Consider the following 14,782-nt stretch of genomic DNA (forward strand, 5'->3'; position numbering starts at 1 on the left):
TGAGGCCAGTGACTCAGAGCCTGCAGCACAAATTTATTTGTTAATGTGTCTCCAGTTTCCACATTAAGGAAATACAGCACTAAAGCGAAGCTCGAGCGTAAGTTGGTGTTTTTCTAGTCGGTCTTGAATATATTTTTTTGTTTCTGGCTTGAAATAGTTTGCAGCATTACTGTAATCACATCATATGAGTGAAGACGCTAAAGCAAGTGTATATAAGGTCAAACTTGCTCTCGTGTAAGTGCTACATTGAATTGATTTAACCTTCGTTTCTGCTTGCAATGACTGCACGCCAGCTATGAGTGATTCATAAATAATCAATGTGCTTTAATACTGAATCTCAGCAGATCCTCAAAGGATATCATTACCACTGTGTGGCTGTATCCATACTCACACGTGAAATCAACTCACTGGCTAAAATCAGGATCTCTGTGTAAAAAAGGAAACACTAAATATAACAGGCAGGGCTGTGTTAGATCTCTAAATCTGGACGCGCGAAACAAATGAAAAGAAATGAGAAAAATAACCTCCGACTCTCCACCTCCATCCACAGACAAGAGCACCCCAGCTCTATTGCATTGCAGCTTAGCTGAGTGTTGTGCACCGTGAGGCTGTTATTGTCCTCATAGCGAGTGCTGTGGCTGTGGCTATATCCTTTCCAACTGACTGTTGAACAATCAGGAAATAAAAAGCAGATGAGAGTTCAGATTATTTCATTTACTGTATTTCAGGTTGCTTGGAAAAATGATTGGCTCAGATAAAGACACATCTGAAGCAGAAGATATCATCCAAAATACCTGCTCTTGTCTGTGCTGCTTAATTACGCTTGTCACCATCCAACAAAACTGGTTTGGCTTTAATGATTATTATTTCAACACCTTGGGAAAAAATACATTTGTATTTCCTCAGAGGTGTTTGTGAGGTGGAAAGTACTTCTGATGACAATATTTTTCAATTCATTAGTTGTTTTTTGTCCCATTCAGAGGACATGCTCAAATGTGGGGTGTAAACAAAGCTGCAGAGATTAAACTGCAGTGAGCCGGGATAAATGCTAGGATTTAATACTGGAAATAATCTTTTAATAGCATAAGAAAAGCAAGTTGAGAGACGTATCAGATAAGACGTCTGAGTGGAAGGACGTAGTTCAGCCAGTGTGGCCTTTACATTATAACAAACAAACACATGGGTGGAGTTATCTGCTCATGTGATGTCTGGCTTTGAGCATTAATTTGTGGGTGTTCCCATGTTTGCCCGCGACATGATCACACTTGCTTAAGTATACACGTGTGTGTGTGTGTTGTGTGGCAGAGACTCCCTCGTGTAGCTCACTGGTACCCTTCACCGTTCCTGCAGGCTGAAGCTCGAGCCGAGAGTTCGACCCAGAGGGACGACGGAGCGCTACTGACCGAGGTTTCCACCAGCCAGCACAGCCTGCTGTCTCAGCCCGTGCTGCCAGACATCCCAGTCATCACCGGGGTGGAGGAGAGCCGAGGCACGGCAGCAGACCAGGAGGACAAGGAGGAGCTTGAGTTTCCTCACGACCTGCTGCCCAGTTTAGATTTCAGCAGCGAGCTCAACATCTGGGAGTCCTCACTGGGGTAAGTGGAGGGGTTACACACACATACACACAGACTTTTACACTTCAGAAGACATAACTTCCTGGATACTTACTCCAACTCTAACCATAATCACTACTCCTCTAACCTGAAGCCCTGCACTCACCCTAAACAAAATCTTCCCCCTTAAATTGAATCTTTTATATAATTGGTGACATCTGGTGGCGTTACATAACAGATCTGCGCCCAAACACAGACTGTACTTGTAACACCACAACCATTTTGGGATGGTTCCAAGTTATGCCGATTTACAGAGGTCCTTTTAACTACTCTGACTTAAGAATTGAGGTAATGCTTTGGCAATTTGTTTTTGGCTTTATCATGCATAATCAGATGAGGATTATCAGGTTTGATTTGCTGCTACAAGTGGCAAAAAATCATTGAGACAGAGCTGATTCTTAGTGCTGGTGGCAGAATTGATAGTCAAGATTAAACCTGGCAGTTTTGTCAATGTCATCATAAACATCAGTGACGATCACAAAATGAAGAAAGACTCATTCTAGAAAGACTCTTTAGTACTGAGGAATGTAAACGGCTACAATTGTTTGGTTTCTTTGTCTACTTGCCGATAAAAGTAAGTATTCTTCTTTTTCCATTAGTGACAAATAGGCCTCATAAATTACTACCCACGCATTTTTTTGCTGGCTTTGTGTACCGCAGGTGATTTTAAAGGCCTGAAAAATGAATTTTCCTTTTTCTCCTTCTCACGACTTGAACAGATTCGTGTGTTTGGGATATTTTTTTGTCATAACTTTCTGGTTTTTCTCAAGTTTCTCTTTTTCTAGTTTAAAGTGAGCAATACTGAAAACATATATCTCCGAAAAAAAGGATAGAAGTTTGGGAAAAATATCAAAATAAGCTGACATGTTAACATATTTTCTTATATTGCCAGAACTGTCCGTCAGTTGTTCCTAATACTTCTCATAATAAATATTAAATGTAGATTCAGTTTGCCCTTAGAGCTTTAATTGTCTATGTAATAATAGACAGTTAAATATATACCCAATCAGAATGCTCTGTTAGCTGGAACATCTGCAGTTTCCATGTATTTCCTTCATCGTTACATTTTTTTTACATTTAAAGGGAAAAGGGGTCCAACCTAGACTAGCAAGGAATAACTAATAAAGTGGCCAGTATGTGCATACACTAATAATACTGTATAATACATTAAATATTACGTTTTCTTAATTTATGGCTGTGAGGAAACACACTTGTAACAGTTTATTTAGTCAGAGTGAAAGCAAACCTGTTGTTGATTTGCTTCATGTGTGAATATGTCTGCATATGTGTGTGTGGGTTTGTGTTAGCAGAGCTAAAACCAGCTCAGGTGACAGGAAATGTGAACAGGTGAACCCCCTGCTGGCGGGTCTGCAGCATCACATAGAAGTCAGTCAACCATTGCTGTTTCAAGATTCAAGGTACCTCATAGGTTCAGCATGATGATGGCTAGACGGCTGTCCTCTGTGCTGTCAGCAGAAGACGTGGTGATAAAGAGTGAAATTAGGGAGCATGGAGTGGAACAAGAAGATGGCAGGGTGATCTAATGTTTCTAACTTATGCTCGAGCGTGATGGGTATGATTGCTGTGGCTCTGCAGCAATCACGCCTTAACATGGTCTGATGTGGTCAGTGTTGCCTGACGCCTGCTTTTATCTAAAGTTAAATGCACTAATTCTTCTGATGCTTTGATGTCTTCTGTCAACCAGAAGTATAAGTATCATTGCTTGATGTGAATTTGTAAAAATGTACAGGTAAAACAAGTGAAAAGCTTTGAATAACTAGAAATATCAAAACTTCAGAAAGGACAAATCATTTGAAAAAGCAGAGTTCCTGCTTTGTTGCGTAGTAAAACTGGACACCTGCACACAGTTTAGTCTGTTTTGCTTCTCCACCCTTTAGCAGAGACTGCCAAGTGAACATGTGAGGACAGACGCTGTGTTTACAAGGATCTGGCAGAGTCTTTATGCAGAAGTCATGTGTGACTGTGTTAACCAATCCCTCGTAGTGATCCTCGGTGATATTCCTACTCGCTTTATCGGAACTTCTTTAGAAAAGAATGCGTTAAAATAACGAAACTTGAACGGACTATGCTATGACGATTATAGCTTAATAATGATGGTTATTCTCTGTAGTCAGACAGCATGAAAGATTAAAATGGTCCCTCATTTTCCTTTAATGCAGGTAATGTTTTAGCAGTGACTCAGCAGGTGCAGATGAATGGCATTAAAGTAGCACGAATGCTAAATTATTTAGGCTATAAAACTGTTTCCAGTAACCCAGAAACTACCCATCACTGTAATCAGGATGAATGACTTGACACTATTTCTCATTATATATAATCAAACTAATGTATGATGAGACTACAGTAAATAATTTATAGTTCCAATAAGAAATTAAATCATTTTAATTAGATGATAAATTTCGCTAGGCTTTTAAGCTTTTGATACACACTGAAAATAAGAAAGTCATACCAAAAAACTGAGATGCTGAAGGCGTGTCGCAGCAGGGTTTGAAATAGGTGAGTAAAACTGCACAAATGCTACTTACTGCAATGAATTTTGGAGTGCATGTCCATTAACAACCGTCTTGTATTCTTATAAACGGCTGATATTATTTCTTGTAAGAGAATCTGTATCTTAGAAAAGGCATCCCGGTTGCAGTTGTGTGTCATCTGTGCATGTCACAGAGTGCTGTGTCAGAGCATGGCCTTCTACTGGGCAGCTGTTTCTGTGTACTCCTAACTCTGTCACCCTACCCTTGCCTCAGGCCTCACGGCTGCGACCCACTTGTCGCAGATGTCCAGCTCTTAACTCAGCCTGCTGCCACACCTTACCCGGGTAACAGACCCCTGGCCCCTTCCCCATCCACATTCTTAGACCGGGAACTCCAAGAGGCCTTCCAAGAATGTGAAGAACAACTGGTGTCACTAGGCATAGTCACGCCCACTCAGCCTTGCAGCCCCGAGCCCGGGACGTGGTGCAATGAAGGGAATACAACCGGAAAAGTGATGGTTAACAAGTCCAGTGAGTCATCGTCTCCACCTCCAATCGTTGTCCAGCTAGGACATAGCAACGGGGGCCATGGAAACAGGAATGCACATGGAAACAGTGAGACAGCAGACAGTCAGAAGGATACAGTTGTGTTTAGTTTTAGGGATTACATACTAGGCACTGTGAATAATGATGGGACAGCAGAGACTGAAAACCTGAAAGCAGAAAAAGAAATTAAGACAGATGAAGAGAAGGAAGCACCCACGCAAATACAATTAGAAATGCCAACATATTCAGCTGGAGAACAACCAAAACAGGCTGTGTTTAGTGATCATACAAACGATCTAAGACAGGGAAATGCTAATTCCAGTGCATCTGTGGGGGGGAGTAGCACTGTAGACTCTGATGTAGTGATTAGGAAGAAAGACACGGAGGCAAAGACAGACAAAGAAGAAAATCTAAGTGATGATTTCAGTGCTGGTGTTTGTTTTGAAACAAAGGTAGGTAATTCAGCTGTGGAAACATCAGAGCGTAGCCCTCGTTTAAGGGATAGAGACGCATTACCAGAGCTGCAATCAAAAGGACAGACAGGAGCAGGCAAGCACACTGTGGAGCAGGAATCAGACACATACAAGCAGAGTTCAGCTGGTGATAAACAGGCCGCCCAGAACAAAGAGGCAAAGAAAAAGAGACACAGGAAAAAGAAAAAGATGGAGAAAAGCCCGGAAACTGGGCAGGAGGCACGCACAGCAGTGCAATCTGAAAATGAAGTCATAAATGCTGGAAATCCCACCGATTCACCTTCAGGTCCTGTGATTTGTGGGCAACACCCTGACAACAGGCTTGATTACAAGGAGCAGCTTGAAGGAAAACCCACATCCAGCTCCCTACTATCATCTCCTCATAGCAGTCAGGATCATCTTACTCCCTCAGCCTGTTCACCTGCACCCATGCGGGCTCTTTTGCAGAAGCCTCATCAATCAGACAACCATAATGATGCCCTAAGCAGCATAAATCAAAGCTCCAATGAAAGCCTGCAGTGGGGGCAACATGTAACCGGAGGTGAAACCAGCAACCAAAATATACCCGTGACACATGTCCAAAATATAGCGATCAATCAAGCTGCTTCTAGTGATAAGAGATCAGATACACAAACATGCCAGGCTTCAGTTACAGAAGCAAAAATACTCACACCCGAGAATCACGTCCCACTCTCCAACAGCCGAACTTGTGTGGGAGAGAGTTGCATGGAGAGCGTCCTTGAAGAGGCTTTAGCGGTGGTTACTGCGTTGCCACTGACAACACCCACACTGCCAGAAGTGATAGAAAGAGAGGGAGAAAGCGTGAGGTGTGATTTAGTGGAGAGAGTAGCTGCTGGAGCAGTTGCAGAGAGTGAGGAAGGAGTAGAGGAGAGAGGGACAGAAAAGTGCCTCATTTCTGCAGACGGAGAGAGGGACGAAGTCCTGGGCAGCCCTTCTCGGCTCGCGTTAATCTGTTCCCAGGCAAAATGCTCACTTGCATTGTCAGCCAAAGAGGGACCGGCTGCAGCTGAGGAAAGCTGCACCAGCAAAATGCCACACAACTCGGCCGAGAGCGAAATCAAGGCACCGAGAGAGGCGACCGTTCGGAGTTCACGCAGAGAGCTGTCACCGGCCGAAGAGGGAGATGCAGAAAAGGAGCCACAGTGCTTAGAGGCTTTTATCAATACTTCTCCCCTTGGGCTACTTACTGGTTCTGATTGTCAGGATCACATTGCTGCGGGATCAAAGAGAGAAGGAGAGGGAGGAGGAGAGGAGGTGGTAGAGACAGGAGGGCTGGTGAGAGAGCACAGTTCATTCAGCCAGCCAGAAGGCTCTGCTAGTGGGCTGTCATCTGCTCAGACTGAAAGGTGTCCGCCCACCGATGTTGCCGAGTCACAGCTGAAATCACAGAGCTGGAGGGAGTCGATCGCTACCATCACTGAGAGCATCTGCACCGAAGAGGAGCGTCTCTGTCGACCCCACCGGGAGCACCGTGGCGCAACAATTTCACCTCTCCTCCCTGACGCTGAGCAGAGCTACAGTAAAACAAACGGAGGCAGACGGGCCGATCTCGATCAGAAGTTAGTGTCAGAGGAAGGGCTGGCTCTGGGACGCACTTTCGAGGAGTCATCCGTCACAGAGACAAACTACAGTCGAGTCTTCCCGTCTTTAACCTCACGCCAGCATTTGATCACTTCAGAGCAAATCCCAGTTAAGCAACAAGCGAGCAACAATCAACAGGTTCAGCCTAGTAGCACAACAGAAGCAGGGACAGTCGAAAGTGCAGCCAAGCTTCAAGTCGAAGCCTATAGCCAGAGCAACAGTGGTAGCACCGCTATGTCTGAAGTCGGTGTGTATCTATGTGACAGGAGTGGAGGTAACAGAGTTCACTTCATGGATGCAGAGAAGGAAATGGGCAGTTCCTCCGTGGATCTCAAGACCATGCCGGTGCCAGCCCTGGACTGTGCGTCTTTACCCCCGCTGACTGTTCATGAGCAGTTGCGTCATCCTGTTTTTGAGGCCAGCTATACTTTCACAGATTTTCTCAACTCAAAGAAGCCAGACATCCCTATGAATCCAGCTCCTACCAAGGATGAAGCAGCTGCGTTTTCAGAGGCACAGAAAGATGTCTGTTTGGCTAAAGGGGACACGAGGACTAAAGAAACAAAGGAGAACATTGCCACAGATCAATCACATAGGGACAGTTTGAAGACAAACACTGTAGATTCACAGTCGGTGAACAGCTCACAACAGCTTCCACGTCCTGCTGAGGAGACTCAGGCTGGTAATAAAGGGTGCTTTGATGTTTTACAACCACCAGGAAGTGCCATCTCTGAGTCAAATCATCTGACATTTGAACTGGTCACAGCAAAGGCAGAGGCGGAGACACAGAAAGATGTTGCAATTGTGTGTTTGCCCAAGGAGGAGGAGGAGATTAAGAAGGTGGTGGCAGAGTCTAAAGGTACAGCTGACATTGACCAGCCTCAGGAATCACCTTTAAGTGCTACTCCTGTCATTCTTGAAGAAAACAAAGGGAACCAGCATAACTGTGCACCTTTAAGTGGTGTTGACACAAGTTCAACATCTGAACCTGTGACCTTGACCTGCGCAGCTCCTCTGCAGATGAAGCATTGTGACCCAGCTGATCAGCCTGTTATGCAATTAGGTGAAAAACCTCCTAACGAGCCAGTTAACCCAGACACTACGAAGGTTGGGGAAGGGCCCAAGTCCCCCACCGGCTCTGCCGATCCCACAAAGGACGCGTGGGTGACTTCAGAAGTGACGGCGTCTGACGAGTCAAGCACGTTTATCGGGCAGTGTGTCAGTAATCCTGCTTTTGAGCTGCAGCCTCCTGGCCCAATGTTGAGTCACCTAGAGTTCGTTACCGACTCTGATGCATCTGTCTCTGAAAAGGCATATAACTGCAGTGCTGATGGTGACAGCAGCAGTGACTCCAGAGAGGTGGATGCCCATAAGAGCCGAGAAGTGACACACACTTCATTAGCACAGCATGCTGAGATCGGCGATGTCTATGTTAACGCTAATGAGGTCTTGCCAAAATTGGAGAATTTAAATTTTGATACTAAAGAGTCTGCTGCTACCAGTAATGTAAATAGTCAGTTATCACAAGAGGAAAATCCGATTCCACCTCAGCCTCCCAGCGATGCAGTGACAAGAAATAAACCTGCTAATGTAATTCCTCTATCTCAAACAGTGCCAGACTCTGCTGGCATTAAACCTATTATTTGTGAAGCCTCCATTAGGGATGACATCACAAATGTCAGCTACCCATTTAACTCCGACCTGCCCGCCAACGAGGTTTATGATACAATTAAAGGGGACAATGTGAAAGAAAACCACATAATGGGAGATCAGACCGCCATGTTGTTTGAAGAGCAAAAGAAACAAGCTAAAGAGGCAGCAATGGATAATCAAAAGGAAGCAGCAGACAGCAGCAAGCAACAGACAGGAAAGACAGGCACAATGCCACAACAGAATAATGAAGCAGATAAAGAGACTATAGAAGAAACTGGAGCCCTGCAGCCACCACACGCACATATGGGACAAAAGAGTGAATCGTCATTAAAGGATGTGAAGAAGGAAAAAGAAATAAAGAACACTTTTGAATCCAAAAGCGAGACTGAAACTTGTTCCTCATCTCCCAGCAGATTTCCGGGATCATCTGAGGACGTGCTGCGTGCTGACTTAGAGTCTAGTAGCGAACCTCTGACTGTTTATGATTCCAGTTTGCGCCAAATTCCGACAGCAGCGCTGGAATGCAGCTCTGACTCTGCACCAGATTTGGGTGCAGCTCTTGGCCAATCACAGTCCACACCAGATCCAAATTGTTTTGCTCAGCAACAGGAGCACCATCAACAGTATCTGGGATCCAGACATCCCACAGAGGCAATGTCAGGTGGCTGTCTAGAGGGGGGAGAAAAGGCTAACGATCAGACCCAGACACTGGTTAAGGGAGTAAAAGGAGCCACAGAGGAAGGAGACAGCTCTGCTGGGGATATTTGTCAGTCAGGAAGCAAGGATGAGTTAGCAGGTGATGCCAGCATGAGCAATGAAGGAGTGATAAAGTCAGTGAAAGGCGAGGATGCTTCACTAGAGGTTCATAGGTTGCCATCTTCCCTTGATTCAAATGAAATTGATGGGAGAAATGCTTCACCTGATGCAGGGATAGCAGCAGGTTACTCTCATGTAAGTGAGACAAGTCAGGAGACAGATGAGAATGAAAGCCCAGGGTTAGAGGGGTCAGGTAGAGATTTAATGCCAGACACTGGGTTTGTGAGTGATCTGAGTGATAAAGATCCGCAAAAATGTGATCTATCAGCTGTCTGTCAAGAGCAGAGTAGAAAATCCGAGCTGTCAGAGAATCTGGTTGTATCTGTTGAGCCTGTTTCACAGGAACACGAAAGCTCATCTTTTCATATTCCCATTTTAACTAAACACAGCACAGCTAGTGATGCTATTCATGCAGATTTTTCACCAAGTACAAACCAGGCTGGTGAAATTTCTATGCACACATGCAGCTCTCTGCCAGATCCTGCCGCGCATCCAGAAACTGGAGGAGAGGATTTCAGTGCTGCCGTGGCTCTAAAAAGCACCGGTAGTGAAAGCGTTGCGTGTGAAAGTCAGGATACAGTGTCCAGGCCTCATGGGCTGCAAAGGCCCAATAAAACCTCAGCCACACAAAACAGCCCAATAGAACAAACACCCATAAAAGGGCCTGATGTTGAGGAGATGACAAAGGAAGATAAAGAAGCCTTGGATGAAGGGAATGTTAGCGAGCAGGGTGAGGAACAAAATCGGATAAAAGTCATAGATGGTGGGGCTTTGGGAAAGCAGGGGGTTGTGCATTTAGCAGGAAGTGATAAAGAAATGGGCTCGGGATCAATCACCGTTTTAGGCAACTCCCAAAGTGGGGAGGCACAGATTAGCACGGAGGTTGCTGTTTGTCACTCTGATGGCAACACCGGTCCTTGTAAGGCAAGGGAAAGTGACAGTGATGCAACAGAAAAAATGACTGCGGATGTGGACACAGGCCCATCTGTTGTTTCATCAAAATGCCTAGAAGATTTCGAAACTCTTACCCACTCAGAGAAACCACAAGATGTGGTGCCACTGTCAAAGCCCCCAGATGACACTGTGGTTAAACCCACTGCTGCTGCCTCTCGGTGCGAATCAGAATCACTCGATAGAGCTCCAGCCCGCCGCCCTCCTGCTGAACAAGTAGAAGCTGCTGAAGCAGACACAAACTGGATAAAAGCGCTCAGGGAAGCTGCATCCCATTCTCAAAGCGAACAAGTGAACCCAGTGGATGCCTTAAGGTAAACGAAAGAGCGTGTGCTTATTTAAAATGATCATATGAGCCAAATATGTTAAGAACTGCAGATCAGAGCAGCACAGTCAGAACCTCACAGTGATACAGATGTATCATGTTGCATGTTAAAGCTCAGCGTGAAAAGGCAAAGAAAATAGAAAGAGGAAAGGAACGAATTATGAACTGGACAAACAGCTACATTTTTTTTTTTGTGTCTTTTACCAAAGATTTCTGGCATTTTGTTCCCCTAACTTAGCATTCAAGTAGCACCATGTTCAAGGCTTGTTTGAAGGGATATTACAGAGAGCAGTGTGACAATGAATATGAATGAGGAGGTAAACACAGAGCTGCACTTTGTATTAACTCGAGCTCGGGTCAGATGACTGTGCCTGTTGGAGTCTAATGGAAGTAATGCAGCCCTTTATATTCAAAGAGTGACATCAGCCGTGACATCGTCCCTGGTCCCTGGGGCAAGAATGAGCCTTTCTTACACAAAACACACTGCTCAACACAATACAACAACATACCTAGAGCACTTCACCCACACACATCCTCTTGCTCACACACACATTTTTGATTTGTGAGTAATTCCTTGAGCATGTGCTATAAACTAAACAACAAACCCCCCACCCTCTTCTCTTCTTCTGTTGTTTTTTTCTCAGACCCTTTCCATCTCTGGAGTCTCCTCAACAAGAGTTTCTCACTCCGACTGAGGAGATAGCAGCTCCCGTGAGACAGGAGAAGACCCCACCACCAGAACTAGCAGCGGAGGAGACAGCAGAGATCCCACCTGTGAATCTTGTGAAGAAGCCAGTAGACCTTCCCAGACCTTTAAAAAAGGCAGGAGATCTCCTAGAATCAGCACATGAGATAGCAGAGCTTTCCAAACCACCGCAGAGTATAAAAGTAGAAGAAGAAGAAACGACAAAGGCAGAGCTTCCAGAAGCAGCCAAGAAAGAAGAAGAAGAGCATCCAGATGAGGTTCAAGAACCAAAAAGGAAGCAAGTTACTTCAACAGAAGTAGTGAATGAGGAACAGGCAAGAGAAAGGACAGATGAGATCCCAGAACCAACAGCTAATGATAATGAGCTCGTAGAACCAGCAAAGTATGAAGAACCAGAAACAACAAAGCCGACTACAGAGTCCCCACAGTCAGAGGAGAAGCCGGTCAGCGAGCTGCCAGTGGAGCTAGTGGAAAAACCTTTAGACATCCAGCCCGTGGAGCCAGCTGAAGTCCTAGCTGAGGAAACTGCAGCGACAGAGGCTGTTCAGGATCCGGCTGCAGAGCTACGGGACAGTGGGTGAGTGTTTTTACTGTCTGTATCACATGCTTGTCATATTTTTGAATTGATGCCCACAGTTTCCAGTGGAAACACATTTCACCGCTTTAAGTAAAACAGCCAACTAATGTTTCCTTAGAAACTCCTTTAACCAACAGACTCGCTCTTCTTCACACCGCATTCGGGGTCTGGATTCAAGAAAAGACGTCCATTTAACCCCCAGCTGAACTGAAGTTTTTGTGGTTTAGTGATTTCCCAACTGGAGATCATTTATAATTCAAACAAAGGAGATTTTGTCATAACATTTCCTTTGTACTGATCTATCAGATGCATTTCATTGGAGCGAACATGTGTGTAAAATAGGGAGCTTTGGGGGACATGTGCTTTACAGGTCAGCTGTGCGTGCCTCACATTTAAAACTGATTTCCGTGTGCTTGGAAAACAACCTTGGTGGATTTGTTTTGGCTTTCAGACACTTCAACGGTGTCTGGGTGACTGTTCTGTCTACAGAGGTTTAACAGTGCCTACGAACTAATAAGAATCTCAGATGTATACTGGTTTATATGTAGTTGTTGAAATTTCCAAGTTAAATAAGCACTGTAAAGCAGTGTATCAGTCAGTGTTAATGTAAGCATTTCAGCAGCACAAGTTGGACTGACTAATTCCTTTAGCGAAAAGCCAGATTTCTCACTAGAATTAGGTAAAAGCACAATGCTTTTCCATTTACCTCTCCGTGGGATCCATCCCTTTCTGTCTATCTTCATTAACTCAAATTCCCTTATTTGTCACTGTCTCCGACCACATGCCGTGGAGCCATCCCACATGCCAGATTAGCACTTGCTGCCTGTCAGTCTCAACACTTGTCCCATCACTGCTGTTGGATCCACACAGCATTGTTCAGAGCAGGAAAAAGGAAGAATGTTATTTCCCTGAGGTTTCATCAAAAGATACAGTTACTGTTGCGTACATGTGCCACAGAAACAAACGTGACAGCATATGATATATGATATGATACACGGGTGTGTGTGTGTCTGTGTGTACATTGTGTTTTTTTCTCTCCGCCCCCGAAGGCTGTCCGAGCTGTCAGTCCTACTCAGTCCTACTCAGTCTGTGCGGCTTTGTGAACTGAAGCTTGTAGTGGGAGGAATTTGGGCAGGCACTCAGCCCCACTGAAGTCATTTGCACAGACCAGACAGAGTGGAACAAAAGCCAGGGTTCAGAGAAACACTCGAGCATGTGCTGCGGTGCGAGTTTGTTTGACAGAGTTAGTCCGAGAGTCAAAGAGAGAGGAGAGGAGGACTGGGACGTGCGGTCATCGGCTCCGCTGTTTTGGAGTTCAGGTCATTTCCATCGCTTACTGTAATTACTGTAACCTCTGAAGTCGTGTGATGGCTGAAATCTGGGTGAGTTGACAAACAGTAGCTCTGGTAGTTTTATGTGTGCATGTGTGTGCGTGTTTGCGTACGTCCTTCCAGGTGGATGCAGCAGATGGTCTGTAGGTAACTAGTTCTAATTATGCTCTGCCTCTGCTGACCTCACCAGATGGGTGGAGGGGAGGGAAGAGCAGAGAGAGACGAAGGGAAGAGAAGGCTTTTCCAGAACTAAGTTGTGAAATGAAAGGTGCACCTCCTCCCATGTTAAAAGAAAAAACAGGTTAGAACACGTTATGCTTCCATGGAAATCTCCTCAGTAATGGTAAAGATCAACACTAACAATCAAAGTTGTCCATAAATCCAGTCTAAATCATAGCTCTGTGATTTAATAAATGTTTTTGGGTCTTCCAGGAAACATTGAGGGCTCGTGACTGCATTACATAAAAGTATCATATAAATTTTTTTTTTCTAAAAAGCAGCACAGCTAGTTTTTTTCTGTTGAGGAACGCAGGAAAACAGCTGTGACTCTTTAGCCCAGAATGTGGGATATTTCTCAAAACAGAGGTAGGATGTCCTATAACCCACATTGTACTGTAAATAGATGTGTTGCCATGGTAATAGTAGGTTCATTTGCCTGTGCCGGCACAAGTGGAGTAAAAAAAACCCACTTTCATGCCTGCCTAATAATACTTTAAGCTCAGCATTGGCTAATGATTATGAAACGCGCATTCGTGTGTTCTTAAACAGTCATCCTTATAAACACTCATTAAACACACTCTCTGGACTTTGTGTCTTGTTATTTCTTGTTGGTTGCTTTCAACTTGTGTGCGTGTGTTTGGTGTGAATGCTGTATTTGGCAAAGTCATGAGCATGGGCGTTAGAGGATCGGTGCTTTTTTCTGAGAATTGTCATATCTGTGCTCTCTTTGAACTGCCCGTGAGGTGCCTTTGAGTAATGCGCACAGCTGAATTACTTACAGTAAACTCTGTATTGAGCAGACTCCAGGTGTTAATGCCAACAGTAGAACTAAGCTGTTTGATGTCTGGCTGTAAATGAGCACATGTGCTCCATCTAATTTGTTCATCCCACTCTGGAAGGAGAAGCCTCTGTTACTTCATGCACGTTGGATCTGGAGGCAGAACCCGGCTGGAAATCGCCAGCTGTTAACCTGAGCGGGTCAGCTGATATTAGCTACATTTAGAAGGCAGCGAGTCAGAAAATACAAAATGTTTTTGTCTTCATGTCCCCCAGGACCACTTTTGTCCATCTTCGGAGGCAGCAGTGAGCTTTATGACACTTCTATGCTTCTATTTTCAAACTGCATGTGCCAAGTTGGCCGCAGATGCTGGCACATGTATAGCTTTGGCCTTCTGGTGTAAGTTTCTAATTGTGGGTAAAAAAAAAGAGAGGAATGGGACCAAATTAAAAACAGAAAAAAATCTGATTTGAACTCAGAGAACATTAAAAATCATGTATGCAGTGGTCTTGCATCAATTAGAAAATTCCCTGCTTTGTAGTGGAATGATAATAACCACATTGTTAAATGTAACCTGTAACTTGCTGCGCCCTTAAGAAAAGCACACACCCTCATTAAATGTTATTAAGTTCAGGCTTTGCTGCGGAGAGAGAGGGCGAATAACTGAGCTCTGTTTCAGTCTGACACGAGCTGGCAGGGGC

At 44.7% G+C, this 14,782-nt stretch overlaps 1 protein-coding gene across 1 annotated transcript in view; it reads left to right on the forward strand.

Annotated features, from left to right (window-relative positions):
• Nucleotides 1-14,782, forward strand: part of LOC120714995 (mucin-17-like) — a 47,611-nt gene that overhangs the window by 6,254 nt on the left and 26,575 nt on the right. The window contains exons 2-5 of the mRNA XM_040001710.1: nucleotides 1,351-1,595; nucleotides 2,924-3,031; nucleotides 4,379-10,459; nucleotides 11,115-11,753. Of these exons, the coding sequence (XP_039857644.1) occupies nucleotides 1,351-1,595; nucleotides 2,924-3,031; nucleotides 4,379-10,459; nucleotides 11,115-11,753 (7,073 nt within the window). The remainder of the gene's footprint in view (nucleotides 1-1,350; nucleotides 1,596-2,923; nucleotides 3,032-4,378; nucleotides 10,460-11,114; nucleotides 11,754-14,782) is intronic.

This window comes from Simochromis diagramma, unplaced genomic scaffold (assembly GCF_900408965.1).
Source record: "Simochromis diagramma unplaced genomic scaffold, fSimDia1.1 OVJJ01000421.1, whole genome shotgun sequence".
Lineage (NCBI taxonomy): Eukaryota > Metazoa > Chordata > Actinopteri > Cichliformes > Cichlidae > Simochromis > Simochromis diagramma.